Genomic DNA, 16510 nt, shown 5'->3' with positions numbered 1-16510 from the left:
TGCCCTCTACCGGTATTAAGCACAAGCTATTTGTCACATGCTTCTATATAAACAATCCAGACAGCATATTAATGACCAGCTTACTAACTTATTTATGTTTATCTATAACTTTGTCAACATATTGTTTAATAAAGATTTGTTTTTATAGTAAGTTTGCTTCTTTTATATCTTGAAACAAATAACTTGGTTCATACAAAAAGACAACAGCCCATACATGGTTTTATTCATTTATTCTTTTTACTTTGATGAACAGCAAAAGCAACGTTCCTCTGTCGAGTGTTTTACTGTAAACATGTTCTGACACAACAGTCCTCAAATTCCCCTAAACGATTTACTACATACAAAGTCTTTTTAGTCCATCTAAAAAAATAAAAATTAAAAAAAATTAAAAATTAAATTGCAGTTATCTTGTCATTTAGATTGCAAGTTGCATAAGCAACCGCTGTGTTTTGGCAACGCTTGTGAGGCTGATAAGGCAAAAAAAAAAAAAAAAACTACTTCAAATAACTGTATTTGTGCCTTTTTAGATGGACCAACAGGACTCTGTACTTGACAACTTAAGACGTTTTAAAAACCTGAATTACAACTTTAGGTGGGGAAACTGAAAACAAGCAGCAGTCATTTCCAACTACAGGTATACAAGTCTCCATATATTTTAATGTACTTTTTGCAATTCAGCCCAGCTGCAAGATCATGTTAGTCAAGTGAACCCTGCGCAGGGTGTAATACATTAGCCAGTTAGGAAAACAATTCTTGCTTACACTCTGGGCCACAAAAAAAAAAAACATAACTTTGTATGAAAATGTTAGAAAATAAACCTACTCCTACATAAGCTTAACGATAAAAACAAACAATGAGACTGTTTCAAAGCAAGAAATGGAGTCAAGAAGGTCTGTAACATTATGCATTTCAATGCATTTTCACATAGCCGTCTTACAGCTGTTACCCACCCCCGTTTCAAGGCATGTCTCCAGTGAAAAGACACTTTAAGACTCCGAGAAACTATGCCACGACGTGAAAAGAGCAGGAACAAACAAGTGAGAAGCAACTTGTTGCACCAATTTTGGTTTTTAACTTATAAAAGAAGTGTCAAACGAAGTGTAAATACACTTGGCAGTATGTATGCAATTAACGCAGAATATAAATACAGCCACGGTTGGCTTAGTGAAAAAAAAACATGCATATCAAAAACCCTTCATGCTCATTTCAAAGCCCCCCTCCCCGAGACTATACAGGTTTAATATAAAGCTTTTGTTGTTTTTAATATATCTAAAAGTATTCAAAGTACGGGCAAAAAAACTCAACTATTTTTGATTGACACATTTTTATTGTTTTTTTTCTCCTTTAAATATACCTGATCTTCGGATTTTGGTCCTCTCCTTGCTCAACACATGAACACTACACATCGAGATGGGACACTGGTTATTCGGCTCAGTATGTCTAAGGGGTAAATGAATATTCACGAAGATAAAAAGGTTGCAGGTCTGACCTCCATCTGTTGACACTGGAGGAGACAAACTTGACCAGATGACTACCATGGCCGTGTATTTCTGACTGCACGATACACCGAGTGAATGAATGCTCAACTATAAGCGGCTACTCTTCGTGCAGCGCATACCTGTAATGATGTTTGCCGTGATCGACTGCCACGCTGCACAAATAGAGCAGAAGTGTTTCTCTTGTTGTTTGCATGTGTGTATTATTCTGGTTCCAAAATGGGATGTTTGAGGCAACTCGCAGGTAAACATCAGGGGGAAATTAAGAAATAAAGACAAAAAAAAGGATGCTGATGGGACCGGCGCACAATGACTGTTGTCAGCTCACTAACAGAAACAGGACAAATAAACATAGCGCACCTTCACTTTGTCTGTCCCCACACACACACATACACAAAACTATATCACACATTCAAGCACACTATTCTTAATTCAACCCCTTTGTTCTCTCACTGCCATCGACACGCACATATAACTGGGATCGGGCTGTATAGCTGTGATACAGGTGTGTGTGTTTTTCCAAAGACCCTGATGCTCTGCTTCTTAAGTGCAAAATCCAAGGTGTTCAGAGAGTTAGGTGTCAGTTTGAAAATTCACACTTCGCTGCGATGCCCCTCCTCCCCCTTCTTTTCCCCCCTCCCTCTAGACCAGCCGGGTAAGATCAGAAAGAGCAACAGTGAATATGATGCTGCAGAGGGGGTGTAGTTGGCGGCATGTGTTCTAGCAGAAGTAGCGATATAACATTTGGTCACTGTAAGATTGGGAAGGTCCTGTGCACTGGGTGATCCACATGTCACACCCCTGTTCAGTAAAGCCTCTTCTCAAATCTGTGGAGGCAAAGAAACACCAAATCAGCTAGTTCATGAAAGGATGCATGGGCACTGTCTGTGCTACCGCGTATCATGCTTTACCCTCCATTTCTCTCAGTGGGCTCACATATTACAAAATGAAACTCATCTTTTCTGAGGTAACATCAGGCAGGCAGCAGCAGCAGTTTCTTATCGACTTCTACTCTGATTTTTTTCTGTTTGCTGCTCTTTAGAAACCAGAAAGATTAAGAAACGGCTGCCCATCTTTTATATACAGTCTACACTCTACACTGTTTATATCAAGTAGCTAAAATATGACTAAAAGAAAAGACATTCTTTTGTGGGTTTTTGCACTTACGAGTGGAGACCATGAACACCACCCTCCACCTGTGCAGATAAGGTGCGCTTCTCAAACTTCAACTCTCCAGAGTACATCATGGAACTGTATAAAACATACAAGCACCATCATACATACTGCTTATAAAAGCATCTCATAACCTTAAAAAACACACACACACAACTCACCGAAGGACGGAAAGACTCTTTGCCCCAATATCTTGGCACCCATGTTGGATTCCTGCTATCAGGTATGGTACAAACTTGTGAATGGAACCCTTGTCCTGGACTGAGCCCGACACACCCTGGGCTACTTTCACTTTGTCACCCTCACTGTGGACAACATATCACCAAATTCATATACATCCCAGTGGTTCACAATATTACAATAGCTGTAGCTTTTAATAACCTCACACATACCTAAAATAGCGTTTCTGACTGCTTGTGCTTTTCTCCATTGCATCCAGGGAGCCCATACCACGATACTTTTTCAGTCGCACACCGTCTGCAAAGAAGTACTCTCCAGGAGCCTCAGTTGTGGCTGCTAGCAAGGAGCCCATCATAACTGGAGTGAGAGCAAATTTCTTGTGAAAGACCGCTCCACTGTATAGAAATCAGACATTTCTAAAGACCTATATGAAATATTAGCTTGAACAAACTGCACGTCGCCATCTCTTAAACCTCACCAGTTGATGCACCGAGAGCTAAAGCCTTCACCACATGGCCCACAGTTTGAATGCCACCGTCAGCGATGACTGGCACACCGAAACGCCTAGCATACTCTGCCACCTTGTACACAGAGGTCCCCTGGGGTCGTCCACATGCCATGACTAGAAAGTAGAAAACACATCAAACGTGACTGCCATGTTGTTTTAAAAACACTGTTTTTGTTCGTTTGTTTGTTTTAGTATAAACATGACCTAGTCTGAACATGAGACCGGTCCCCATGGCAACACAGAACAGAGGCCTCGGCAAATCACCATGACAACTAGGAGTGGTCTCAGGGTATTAGTTTCCACTAGCAACTGATGGCCTTTTCATCTTAGCAAAGCTCATTGCCGGAAAAAGGATCGGCATAATTTTTTATAAATACTTATCACTACACTTAAGTTCTATCATCATATCACGGTTTCCACACTGAATACCTTCTTGTGTGATGCAGATGGAGCCGCAGCCCATGCCGACTCTCAGAGCATCCACGCCGGCATCAATCAGATTTTTGGCCTGGGCTGCTGTGACCACTGTAGGAAAGGTGGAAAAGTGAAAACTGTCAAGAAATGTGTGCAAAAAATTATATATCTGTTTATTTTGTTGTCATTTATGTTACTTTTCATAAAGGGACAGCCACATAATACTCACTCCCCACACCAACAGACTCACCATTTCCTCCCACCACTTGTAATTCTTGATACTTCTGCTTAATATAGTTTATCATGTTGATCTGATACACCGAGTTGCCTTGCGAGGAGTCCTAAAAAAAAAAAAAAAAAAAAAGAAAAAAAGAAAAAAAAGAAAATATATATAAAAAAATATTTATGGTTTAAACATAATAAGTTTAGACCATAAAATACAGTAACACCTAATAAGTCAAAACAGACATTTGAATGGCGTCGCCGTGTGTTTTTTTACATGTGGTTGTTTTTTTCCTGTTTAATAATATTCAACATTGCTATCAATACATTTTTCAAAAAAAATGGGTTTAAAAATATAAACAACTGTGGGATACTGTTTGTCCGTGATTTAGACAGGGGGAACAAATTGCGGCAGGATCAGCCTGATGTTATTTGTATCCCGCTGTAACTTTACTGAATAAAGAGCTATCATCTCCAAAATGTCAGGAGTAGTTAGTCATTACAACAAGTGTTTGTGAACTAAAAATCAAGAATGTGGGATACTGTGTGATTTGAAGAGCCCAACGCCTGCTCCCGATGAAGGGAAAACCAACTATGCAAGGGAGACCTACCTTGGCACTTGTGCAGGTGAAGCCAAAGGGAAGATATGCTTCACCATATTTTCTAGTCTTTGGCTTAGAATGAAGTTGGTTTGGAAACATATTCAGCTATGCTTCATCTCCTGCTTTGCGTTTGTGTAGGTGCCCCGTGCTAGCAGTGTCCAAGTGTTGTTGTTCCCCCCCCTTTTCATACCGCCCCCCCATTACAATGGCTCTGCACCCCTAGGGGGCAGACCCCACGGATCCATGGATTTATTTGTGGACTTAGTCACATATCTCCTTGAGAATTTTACTCTGTAATAATTAACATTTAAGCTACAATTTTAAAACAAAACACAGCAACAGGAAGTATGATTTGGGCTATAACATCAGTTTGTAATTTACCTGCAATACTGAATCGCACCACAAGGTGGTACCCATTCCATTTAGTTGTGTTTAGTTACAGTAGAGTGTTCTACACGGAGTCTGACAGTTTCTCATCATGCATGAATAGTGCCTGTACTCTTTTTCGAGATCTATTCAATCAAATTTTATTTATATTGCGCCAAATCACAACAAAAGTCGCCTCAAGGCGCTTCAGACCTGCCATTATATGGCCAATATTAACAACAGCCACACTGCTAGGCTCTTCAGTGAAACCAAAACATGACACAGGTTTCACATCCTGTCGCCATTTAACACTAGAATCACCGACAGACCCCTTAGCATTTTAAAAATGATGTCAATGTTAAAATAAAACCCCATAATCTCATATTGCATCTCAATTTCTGTGTAGCACTCTGTAGTGTCAGTTTTAAAATGCAGTCAATGACCAGTTCAATCCCTTTCAATGTAAGTGCCCTGTTTTAATACTTTCTTAACGTTAGTACCTCCAATTAAAAATCAGTTTTTTTAAGTTTACTACAGTAGTTTTTTTTTCTTTTCAAGGCTAATTATTTAGATGTCTTATTGCGCTGTTTATAGTACTGTTTTTTTATGAATTCTAAAATATGTTTTAGCTATACAATAATGTAAGAAAAACAAAAACAAACAAACCTTAAAATAATTTCCAAAACTATTAAAATATAATCTGAAATACTTCTTAATGAGAAAATTATAGAAATTAGCCATGTGACTGACAGTGGCTGCCATTTAGCTACAAGCTGCTCTAAAATTTGAAATGAATCTTCTAAGTAGTGCCGATGGGGGACAGTTTTTATGACTGTGTAATGACAATAAAGATTTATCTTCTCTACAATACATCCAAGTATCTGTGATGTGACCGATCATTATTAAAGCACCGACCACAATCTAACTTTTTAAAAAGCACCAACCAGTACAACGACATCAACTCCAGCTTGCACCAGCAGGTCCAGTCTGTATTTGTCGTCCTCCCTGGTTCCGATAGCAGCACCACAGAGAAGCTGTTTGCGTGAGTCTTTGGAGGCGAGGGGGTACTCCCGGTTCTTCTTTAGATCCGTTCTGGCAATAATGGCCACCAGTTCATCGTTATCATTTACAATGGGAAGCTTGCCTGGTTACACAGAAAGTCGGGCTATTAAAATACAATAACCAAAAAGAAGTCCAACATCTATTACACAAATACTTTTTCTTTAAATTCACCTTTTTTGCTGCGCTGCAGAATATCATTGGCTTCTTTTAGTGTAACACCAGCAGGAGCCACTACCAACTCCTCCCTCTTAGTCATAGCCTGAGAGAAGACGGGGTCAGTGTAAAAATAATCGGGTAAAGCCAAGTTTTTATAAATGACAGAGTTTCTTAAAAGCAACAAGAACACACACCTCCTCCAAAGGCTTGCCACGGTCTTTCTCAGAGAGGAAGTCGATATCTCTGGAGGTGACAATACCCACCAGTTTGCTGCCCATTTTTCCTGTCTCTGTGACAGGAATACCAGAGAAACCATGTCTAACTTTGGCCTCAAACACATCCCCGACTGTGTGGCGTGGACTCATAACAACTGGGTCTGTAATAAAACCCTGTTCGAACCTCTGGAAGCCAACAGAAACCAAAACAATTATTTTCCACTGTACATCGGTAATGTGGCAAAAAAAAAAAAACAGCAAAAGCCAAAACACACTACACAAAAAAAAAAAAAAAAATCGTGAGCAGAAGCAGCAGAAAAACAGTAAGTAACACACACACACACAAATATAACACACATGTGACGCCATTACCATAGCCTATATAGGGACAAGATGGGACACCATAACAAGAAAAGTCAAGAGCATGAATCACACAACAGCTGAATTATGTTGGTTGAGGTAAAGGTTAGCACTAGGGCTGGGCCATATTATACCGTTCACAGTAATACCGGTACAATGTTAGGCAACGATAAGAAATTAAAATATCGCGATATATTATGGGTAACGCGCGCATGCGCAGTGCCTTTGTTTTCATACGCACATGGCCGAAAAAGCATGGCGGTAACGAAGAATGAGAAAGGAGAAAGCGGATTGTTGAGTGAAACGGATGAACCAGAATTAGTTTGTAAAAGTGGTGCCACTTCAGTGATGTGGAACTGGTTTGGCGTTTGTCCGTCAGATACACAACAAAGCACATTTTGTTGTAGAACATGCAAGCAGCCGTCTTTATTATTTGTCGGACTAAGGCGCTCGTAAATCTGGGAGTAATCTGGGTCCTAAACTCCGTCCGATTCAGGTCCCAAAGTCAAACGAACACTGCAGCATCACTGAGAGTTAAAAACGGTCTAAATTCTTTCATCTTTAATAAAACTATCAGCATTGCTGCTTTACCAGGTGTATGAATGTCTATTAAGTTTAACATCCAGGCATCCATGAGAACAGAATTTATTACACTTAACGGAGTTAGAAGTTAGCAGGACGTTAGCGGAAGTTAGCTCGCTAGTTTTGCTAGTTACCTAAGCATGATATAGCATGTTCTGACAGAGATTTCTGAAAACATTCAAACGTACAGCTCTGCTATCACTTGTAAAATAAATGAAGACAGGAAACTAATAGTCATTAATATACTGCAACAACACAGGAATAGAGCAGCTGTGATAGAATACAGCATTAATGAATCAATGGTACAGAAGTGGAGGAAGCAAGAAGTATGAGTTGAATAAAGTTTGATTTATCCGACTGCTTTGTTTCGCTTAATGTGCCTTATAATCCCGTGCACCTTATGGTCCGAAAAATACGTATTTGACTTTATATTTGGCACACTGCAGTTTAATGTTGCAAAGCACCTCTTTTTAACTTCAGTGGATAATTTTTATATAGCTTTAATGCACATAAAAAAAAAAATAAAAAAAAACAGCTGCTTGTTTAAGTGAAAATAAATGGATCGAGTTTTTTTTGCGCTAGTGAAGTTGTGGAGTTGTATTTTGTCTCGCGTCAGTTATATCGTTATCGCAAATTTTCAAATATATATATCGTGATAAATATTTTTGGCCATATTGCCCTGCTCTAGTTAGCACCCTTTAATGTGTATAAATATTTGTATGCAGTCACAGTTTACCTTGACCTTGCGGACCTCGTTGGCTTGGAATTCTGGTGTGCAGTTGTGGTGAATAATGCCAATGCCTCCCATTAGCTACCAAATTTTTTAAAAGAAAAAAGAAAGAAAGAAAGAATGAGATGTGTGCTTTTTGATTAAACAGTTACAGAAAAAATAAAAAAATAAAAAACTGTGTCCTTAAGATGCTAGTTTCTTACCGCCATAGCTATTGCCATGGCCGACTCTGTCACAGTGTCCATGGGGGAGGAAATGAGAGGGGTTTTCAATGTAATCTTCCTAGTCAGTGCTGATGTCAGGTCCTGAAAGACAAAAAAAATAGGGGATTGAATATTTTGCATGTGGTCCACCAGGGGGCAGAATGAACTAGATAGCCATGAAGGACTTCACTGTAAATATCCTTCAGATCAGACACCAGAAGGACACAACAAGGTTAATACAAGCAAACTTTTATAAAAACGGGAAAACAATGGAGCCAATTTTAAGCTTAAAAAAAATATTTTAAGCTTTAGATTTAGTTCATATTAGATATGAAATGCCTCCAAATTAAAAGACACTGACGTAACATACTGCAACTGTTGTTCCTACCAGGGAAAGAAACATGACACTGTCTGGAAAAAAATAGGGATGAGCCACACTACAGTGTCCAACGACCAGGTTTACTTTTACTTATCGCCGATTCCCAAAACAACCAGCACATTTCGTTTCAATCCACTGGCAGAGTGAAAATAATAACATTCCACTAACATGGGAAACCAGGGAAGTGGCTCAACAGTATCTGATGTAGACATAAACTATAGTGGGTGCTTGCAGCGTTTTCTTTAGAGGTTTATGGTGAAGGCCAGAGAAAATGCCTAACGCCACTTTGCCAGAGCACACAACTGCACCAACCTGCTAAATTCTACTGTGAGGTATTAAAGAATGTGAGGAAGACCATGACTGCAAACAATGTCCCAAAACACCACCACCCTCAACACACAGCACTACTTCATGCTTCTATGCCTCAAAGTATTTAGACTTATTCACTATTCAAGGTTGTGCAAGCATTTGTGTTATTTAAGCATGAATAGGTTCACTATCCTGAGAAAAACTAGGGCAGACCAAGACTGTGGAGAAAACAACTAGAACATAATATGGCAGCCAGGCAAATATGTCCCATAGTAAAGAAAGCACTCTAACTCGTAAGGAAACAGAAAGAGATTAAAACTAAATTAAACCTTCAGATAGACGAAGCAGAGGAGAGGGATTTCCCGTAAAGCCCTGAGATTAACCCCCCTTTTTGCCTGCTGCAAGATGAGTAACTAACCGGACACAAATGTGACCACAAGGGTGAGGGAGCAGCCAGTGGGTGACCACATTGGGGGGGGAAAAAAAAAAAAAAAAAAAAAAAAAAAAATAGCAAAGCAGAAAGAGACCAAAAGATGCAGACTGTTTTAAAAGGGCAAAAATATGACTCAGATTCCTTGTTCACATGTGTACGCTACTCACCACTTCGTCAGAGGTAAAGTCGATGAAGCCAGGTAAAATCAGGAAATCGCTGAAAGACATAAGCAAAGTGCAAAGTAAGGGGCTAATAGCAGCAGTTTAGCAGTATTGTGAGGTCTAAAACTCCAACAACACCTCAGAAATATTCCAGGAGATGGTGTTCTATATGTTTCAGTGAAAGCTTGTAATGGCATGCCTAAGAAAACCAGATGAATTAAAGGATTTCACAACTTTGAGGAGTATCTCAAAGCAAATGGGGTGTACTGAACAAACTAATAAAAGTACTACAGTTTTTGATCTGTAGTGATAACAGAACTATTTAGATTATCAAAGAATGTGAATAGACTTCTGATTGTAATCAAGGCCTTGTAATAATTTTTTTAAGTCACTTTCCTACAGAGTCACTCCTCTCCTTCTGTGTAATATTTTAACCAAGGACAACAACCCATTTTTGGACGCTCTTGCACCACATCGTGGTTCCCAGAAAATTACAAAATGGCATTGCGGCTGAGTACAGACACTAAGTGCAGCTGGGTGCGCCCTCTACTTGGTAAAAAGCTACAGTTGACCTCTTTTCAGCTCCTGGCCTGTATAAACACAATAAGAGGCAGAAAGATGAGTGAAGCAGCGAGCGCCAGACGTGGGAATGATGTGTTTATTTTTCAGCTCGAGTCTGTATGTATTTTGTGGGTTTTTTGAGATGTTTATGTAAGAGAGAGAGGGGGGGGGGAAAAGCAGGGGACAAATGGAAATAAGGAGGAATAAGTGAAGCTTTATACATCTAGTGAATGTTGGAGGAAACTATGAGGTAACAGTACACAAACATAAAGCGGGTCTAACTGAGAACAGGAGTAGAGAAATCTGGTAGAAGGCTTTGCCTACCCTCACTTTAAAGCGCAAAACGGGACAAGCAAAATGTCCAGGGAACATCTGCTGTCATTTAGCAGAAGCCACAAACCGCAGCTGCAGCACACAGACTATACTGTCTGCTTACTGCTGACCCCAAGTCAGCAGTAACCTGATTGCCGTGTTGGCTTTGACTCCTAAAGAAAACACTGGCTCGGCCATATCGCACAGGTTGCATTTGAACGTTAAATGTAGACAAATCTACCATGCTAATGGTTTCAAAGTAAAACCAAAGGCCACAACAGGCCTTCACCTGTCAGCTTTTTCCCTGGCACTGAAGTTGTATAGTTGTGTGTATTATCACAGGTTTTAGCCGCACTGTATTATTATTATTAATATTATTTTGGTTTTAGTTAGATTTCAGAGCTTGGTTGAGGGTAAAACTGACACTGATTTTGAAAGACAAAGCACAGAAACGAAGCTCTGAAGGTATCAAGGTTTGTACAGCACTATGTGCCCACACCCTACAATCCTATTATTAAAGTTAATTGGTACAGGTTAGATCTCTGTATCCGAGTCACCTCCCTTTATTAAAACTGACTACCAAAGAAACATTTCATTACTACCTAAAGATCATAATGTCATGCTTAAAATATTCCATCCTTAGCCTGAGGTAACTTTGGCTAAGTGTGACCCCACCCCAGTCTAGGAGAATGCTGCCATGCAAGTTCTCCTTACCAGCTTTAACATTTAAAATGATTTTGAAAGTGTACACTCGGCTCCAAGTCTCAAAAGTTCACACATTTATTTATATAGCTTGAATTAAACGGGTTAATTAAAGCCTGTAGCTTTGTGTGGATGGCAGTGACCTCATATGCAACCACAGTAAATACCCTGTTTGTGTCAGAAAGCTGCATTAGAACAGAGACATGTACAGGAAGGAACCTGTAGATGTACTGAACAGTGTCGGCATCTAAAACTCATTTGTGTGCTCTTAACACTGCCTTGAACAGACAGTCGGTATACAGGCAGTCGTGCACTGATACTTTGAGGGCCATTACAGGAAGAAAAGGTGTGAAAGTAGACTTGATTGGAGCAAAATGTTGACACGTCGCATTCAGAACAAGGTTGCTGCATCTGGTATAGCAGGAAGCTGCCACTCACAGAAATCTGATTCTATCTTCCTGCAACTGTGTATCAGTTTCCCTGTTTGACTATTTCCTCCAAGAAAAAAAAAAGTTTGTAATCAAATATTTTTTTCATTCATATAATAAAAAAATAATTTTTAGGTGGACTATATATGCTGAGTCAGCTATCTGCATTGCGTTAATTAGGAGGTCGAGAAACTGATCTGAATTTCATTCTTATCAATTACCCCTGAAATTCACATGATATCAATTCAGGCAGTCACGTTTGCAACCTTTCCCTCCACACGTGACGCACTATAGGGAACTTATGAATGCAGGCAAGATTAAATTGGTTGTTTAGTGCCAAACAACCACTACAACTTAGCTTGCTTTGTTCATTTATGGTTATGAAAATAAAAGGCTATTTACAAGAGTTAATGAAGGAAAATAAGTCTACACAAAATCCAGCATGTGCGTGTCTATACAGCATGTCATCAGAATGTCAAGCAGAGGAGTGCAAGAATTGCAAGAGGTCAGAAATGAGTGCTTTTATCAAAAGTATTCATGCTAAAGAGCACAAGCTGCTCCATCATGCTTTCTGCATTTACAGGAGAGGTCACATACTTTGATGATTAGTTGAAGTTAATAAAACAGCGATGTCCCGTGAAAGCAATTTTCATTCCCATGACCCAAATCAAGTTAAGAATTTCACAAAGCCTTATATCTACCATCTGCCTTCATGCGCCGCGGTTCATGGGATTTTTGATATAGTTTGTTGCAGTCAAAATAAAGTTGCTGTAGAAGAACAATTATTTGCTTCTCCTCTATGAATTCACTATTTAGATAGATCAAGGATTTTCAGTTTGAAGGTGACTGTTTTTTTTTCTTTTACTCACTTGTAAGTCAACCCATCTCCTTTAGAGCATAGCTCTTCAGCCGTTTGACCATCGGAGACAACACACTGTTGGTCAGATCTGCCGGTTCAAAACGTGTTGGCCATTACAAAGCACTGGTGCTTACACTCCACCCACAACTTCGCAAAAAGGTTGGTTTTTTTTCCTTTTTTTAAATGAGGAAACCTTACTTTGAAATTAATGAAAACATTTTCAAGAAAAACAAACGAAACAAAAACTTTGCAATGAAGGGAAACTTACTTGTATGTTAGACCACCTCCAGTGGAGAAGAGCTGCTGTGCCGAGAGCCCATCATCGGGAATGTAGCCTGTGCCACCACTTATTAGGTAATCTGCCATGCTGTCAAATGACCAAAACAAAGCCACTTCAATCAGCTGTTTTAACGCCAACACTCAACATTAGGATGTTCATCTACAGACAGTGTAATGACGCTCTGCAGGAAGACTGCACAGCCACTGTGCAGGCAGAGCTTTGGTGGGTGACCTTCTCACAGGAAGGTATAACCATGGCAACATCAACATCCCCAGCCAGCCTGGGGTCAGTGCGCCTGCGTGACAGGTGCTTCCCCCATAAATAATCCTGTACTAAACTTGCAACCTTGCTGGTGGTACTTAAGATGAGATCACCTTTTAAACCCAAAACAGGGGACACTCAGAAACCCACAACACTTCTACGGGTAAATACCACAGCTTAGCCACAACTCACTAAACTAAAATAAAAATCGAGTCTCTGCTGAAGGGAGATGTGTAATAAAAACATTAAACACGTTATTATTTAATAACTAATCTAATGCCAAACAAACCGCACACGAGGCAGATAACGGTGCACTACTCTCCACACCATCGCGTGTGAAGGAAACCATGGCCGGGTGACCCACTAACATATAACTGCACCATTCCATATTAGCCAATCATGCATGCTTTCGATTTTCAAGGAATGAAATGCAAAACAGTAGAGTTAAAAGATTTGGATTAAATGTCAGAAGAACACGGTAACCTCAAAACGCCGTGTCATCTACATTTGCACGATAACGTTTACTCCCCTAGTGACCCACATTGCATTATCAGCTAGCAAACATTAGCTGCTTGCGCTGCACGCCGGGAGTTAGCAAAAACATGGCAGTCAGACCTGCCTTTGTTTATACAGAGATGCGACTATGCATCATCCGTGTAACCTTATCCATGCTATCGAGGACCCTCCACATCGCTCATTTTCCAGAAGCTATAACGGATTATTACATTTTAGCAACACTTAGCTCACATGCTTATGAATTACCTTGGGTTTCAAATCACTACTCATTTAGGCTTAGCAAACGTTAGCTAACAGGTGAACCTTGCTCCCAAGGTTGGCGTTTGAGTATTTAAACCACGTCGGGAAAAAAACGCATTCTAATACTTGGTAAATATTTTGGTCTATTTCTATATTGAATAAACCCTCTGGTATATCAGGCGATCGGTGATATTTCAGAAGACTTTTTGAGCGAGTTTGGTGCTGCGTTCAGTGGCATATGTTGCATTTTCCTAAAGCATGTGGTTGCATAAAGGTTGCAAGACCTTATCTAGCATTTCCAGAAACGTAAAGTTTAGTTTGTTTACTTCTACTTGAACCAAGTTCATTGCGTCTAATAATATTAAAATTATGTGAGTAACACCGTTATAATTTAGCTGTTCAAAAATACATAATCACTCAATGAAGTCAGTCTGTCGAGTCAAGCTATTAACCTAAAGTAATAGTAAACCATTACCAGTATACGTAGGACTGAAAGCCTTATCACCACGAGTGTTTTAACAACCACCTTGTACTTGTACTAAACACTAAGCAGTAATTATAAGTAATAAATTAACTGATAAGCTGGCCAAGTCAATCAGTCGTTAATGTTTAACACAAATAATGTTTTCCCCAATAGCGTCAGATTCAGTTTTAGATACTCTCGTGAATATTCATATTGCCCCCTTAAGAGTAATGCCTGCACGAATAAAATAAACATCCTGCTCACAATAAAACAGTTATTTTATAAAAACGAAAACGAAAACACACATCCCAAAGTTTTCACGCACTGCATCCTGGTTATATGCTGAACTATACGTGCAGACATGTGGGAGAAACCATTAGCATTTAGCATTAGCTATTCTCTTATTTTAGCTTCGCTTGTGGGAGAAAAAAAACAAGGCTCCCGACACTCTAAAACAAGCTTCTTATATCTTTAAAACCGGTAAGCGAAAGCAATTTAAACTACGCATCTTTTCTGCTATGGTAAACTCAACATCTTTTGCAGATTACGGTTAGCTAGCTACCTCATTGAGCGGATGCCCACGCTGGCCAAAAAGGAGGTAACTTTCCAGCTGTAGACTGAGAGCAATTAAAACAGAAAGCAGTTTGTTCCCGTTACCTCGAAAGACAAACTGGATTTTTTTAGCCAAAAAAATAAAAGAAAAACAGCAGTCTTTTGTGGCTCCAAGATGTAAACGTCAGCGATGAAGCCAGTCAAGAAGTGATTGCCTATCGCTGTCTTCAGACAGTGCGTGTTGGTGTTATATATTAGCAGCAGCGTCACATCCCCTCTCCCCTTCAGGCAAGTTTAACCCTGTGCTTCCTGTGACCCTGAAATCAGGAACAATATCTGGAATCAAAGTAGCAACACGGGCTCAGGTGAAACGTTTACTACACGGATGTGCAGCCAGACTAGTTTTATCACTAACATTTTGTCAGCCTGCCCACAGCATAGTGACAAATCACAGTAATAACCAGGCAATCTTTATATTCAGCTTTAAACACTGGCAGTTTTTCTTTCGCTTAAAAATAGCCCCTTTTTTGTATTGTTGGTAAAATCTCTAATTGTGTGTAATTAGCAAACTATAGTCTATGTGTAAGTCATCCTCATGTGTTACTACTAAATATAGGATATTGGTGTAAATACAAGCTTGGTAGAATAAGGCAGAAGCCTGAATGGTGATTGATCCTACATAGTGCGTGAGCATGAACTTTAACAAAGTGAAAGTGGAAATCAGGTGACCATAGACAGTTCTTTCATCATATCAGGTTGAAATACAGATGAGACTTTTAAGGCTTAATATCCTTAACCTAGTGAAACATTGCCTTGAATTTAAATTTTGGTCACATGCAAAGGTTCTTAACAGGATTAAGTGCAATGAAAGGCCAGCACTAACCACATTTCATTCACATGATAACATTTGAACATTTGAATACTTTAACACACTGTAACTCAGGCTGGCTATGCTGACTTAAGGAAAGGACCTTTATTGAACAAATGTTGTGATCTTTTGTTATTTACTTACAATTTTTTTTATTAAGAATGCAAAATTCTACCACTGAAAAAAATACCTTACTCTATGTGACATAGTCATTAAAAGTAAACATAGAAAACAGCTTACTAGTAGAAAACATATCTATAGGTGTTTTGATTTCTAACAAATCAAGCAAGTTCAACTACAACGGAAGTAGGGATGTCTATTTTAAGGATGCCAAATAGTTCCTAAAACTGTTCAGTACACACCCACTTATACTGAACTGAAATTATAAGGAACATCAAACTACTCCATACAGTCAGTGTATGCATCCATACACTTCTTGACAATTTGACAGTGTATTGCCAGGAGCATAAATGTTTTGCATGGCATTACTTTCATCCAATTATATATATGATGGTGGGTGTCTTGTATTCTCTGGAAGGAAAGAATTAGGCTCTTTAACAATAACCCAAACCAGGTCTGGCACAGTCAAAAAAGGTTTTTCACATGGATGACTTCGCCAACGTCAAGTATGTTCCAGTTTATTATTAGATATATTCCAGACTTTCAGGAAACAGGCTGAGTTGTTCATTCATGCACCTCACAGCCAAACATAACAGCATGTTTGCTAACAGCATTTCTTACATATTTTGTGAAGCTTGTTAAAAGGTCTTTATTGCTTTGCAAATATGACCTAAACCTTCATCAAACTAGATGAAAAAAGCCTAATGAGCGCTAAAAGAAAATTTCTTACACGTGACTTGCTTGTGAAACAATAGCTACAACCAAATGTTTGCAACTAACTGTTGATTAGTCTGCAC

The 16510-nt window shown here is 39.3% G+C and overlaps 1 protein-coding gene across 5 annotated transcripts; it reads right to left on the bottom strand.

The window, feature by feature from the left end:
- Window positions 1-213: 213 nt before the first annotated feature.
- On the bottom strand, window positions 214-14990 carry impdh1b (IMP (inosine 5'-monophosphate) dehydrogenase 1b). Of its 5 annotated transcripts, none has more exons than XM_085385765.1 (16): window positions 14736-14990; window positions 12682-12780; window positions 12424-12501; window positions 9558-9606; window positions 8270-8371; window positions 8073-8147; window positions 6374-6580; window positions 6195-6282; window positions 5906-6105; window positions 4022-4112; window positions 3787-3882; window positions 3328-3471; window positions 3062-3206; window positions 2831-2974; window positions 2664-2747; window positions 214-2323 (listed from the first exon to the last, which is right to left on the bottom strand). In XM_085385765.1, the coding sequence occupies exons 1-16, from the start codon at window positions 14738-14740 to the stop codon at window positions 2302-2304; spliced, it is 1629 nt and encodes a 542-aa protein (XP_085241891.1). In that variant the 5' UTR covers window positions 14741-14990; the 3' UTR covers window positions 214-2301. The 5 variants fall into 5 exon arrangements, with proteins under 5 accessions (XP_085241891.1, XP_085241892.1, XP_085241893.1 ...); XM_085385766.1 differs by having other exon boundaries at window positions 14831-14989; XM_085385767.1 differs by lacking the exon at window positions 12424-12501 and having other exon boundaries at window positions 14736-14989.
- Between the last annotated feature and the right edge of the window lie 1520 nt (window positions 14991-16510).

This window comes from Rhamphochromis longiceps, linkage group LG17 (genome assembly GCF_057381845.1).
Source record: "Rhamphochromis longiceps isolate RC_006_pf linkage group LG17, R_longiceps_female_GT1.1, whole genome shotgun sequence".
Lineage (NCBI taxonomy): Eukaryota > Metazoa > Chordata > Actinopteri > Cichliformes > Cichlidae > Rhamphochromis > Rhamphochromis longiceps.
Note: the sequence above shows the minus strand (reverse complement) of the source record. Positions and strands in the feature narration are given on the sequence as shown.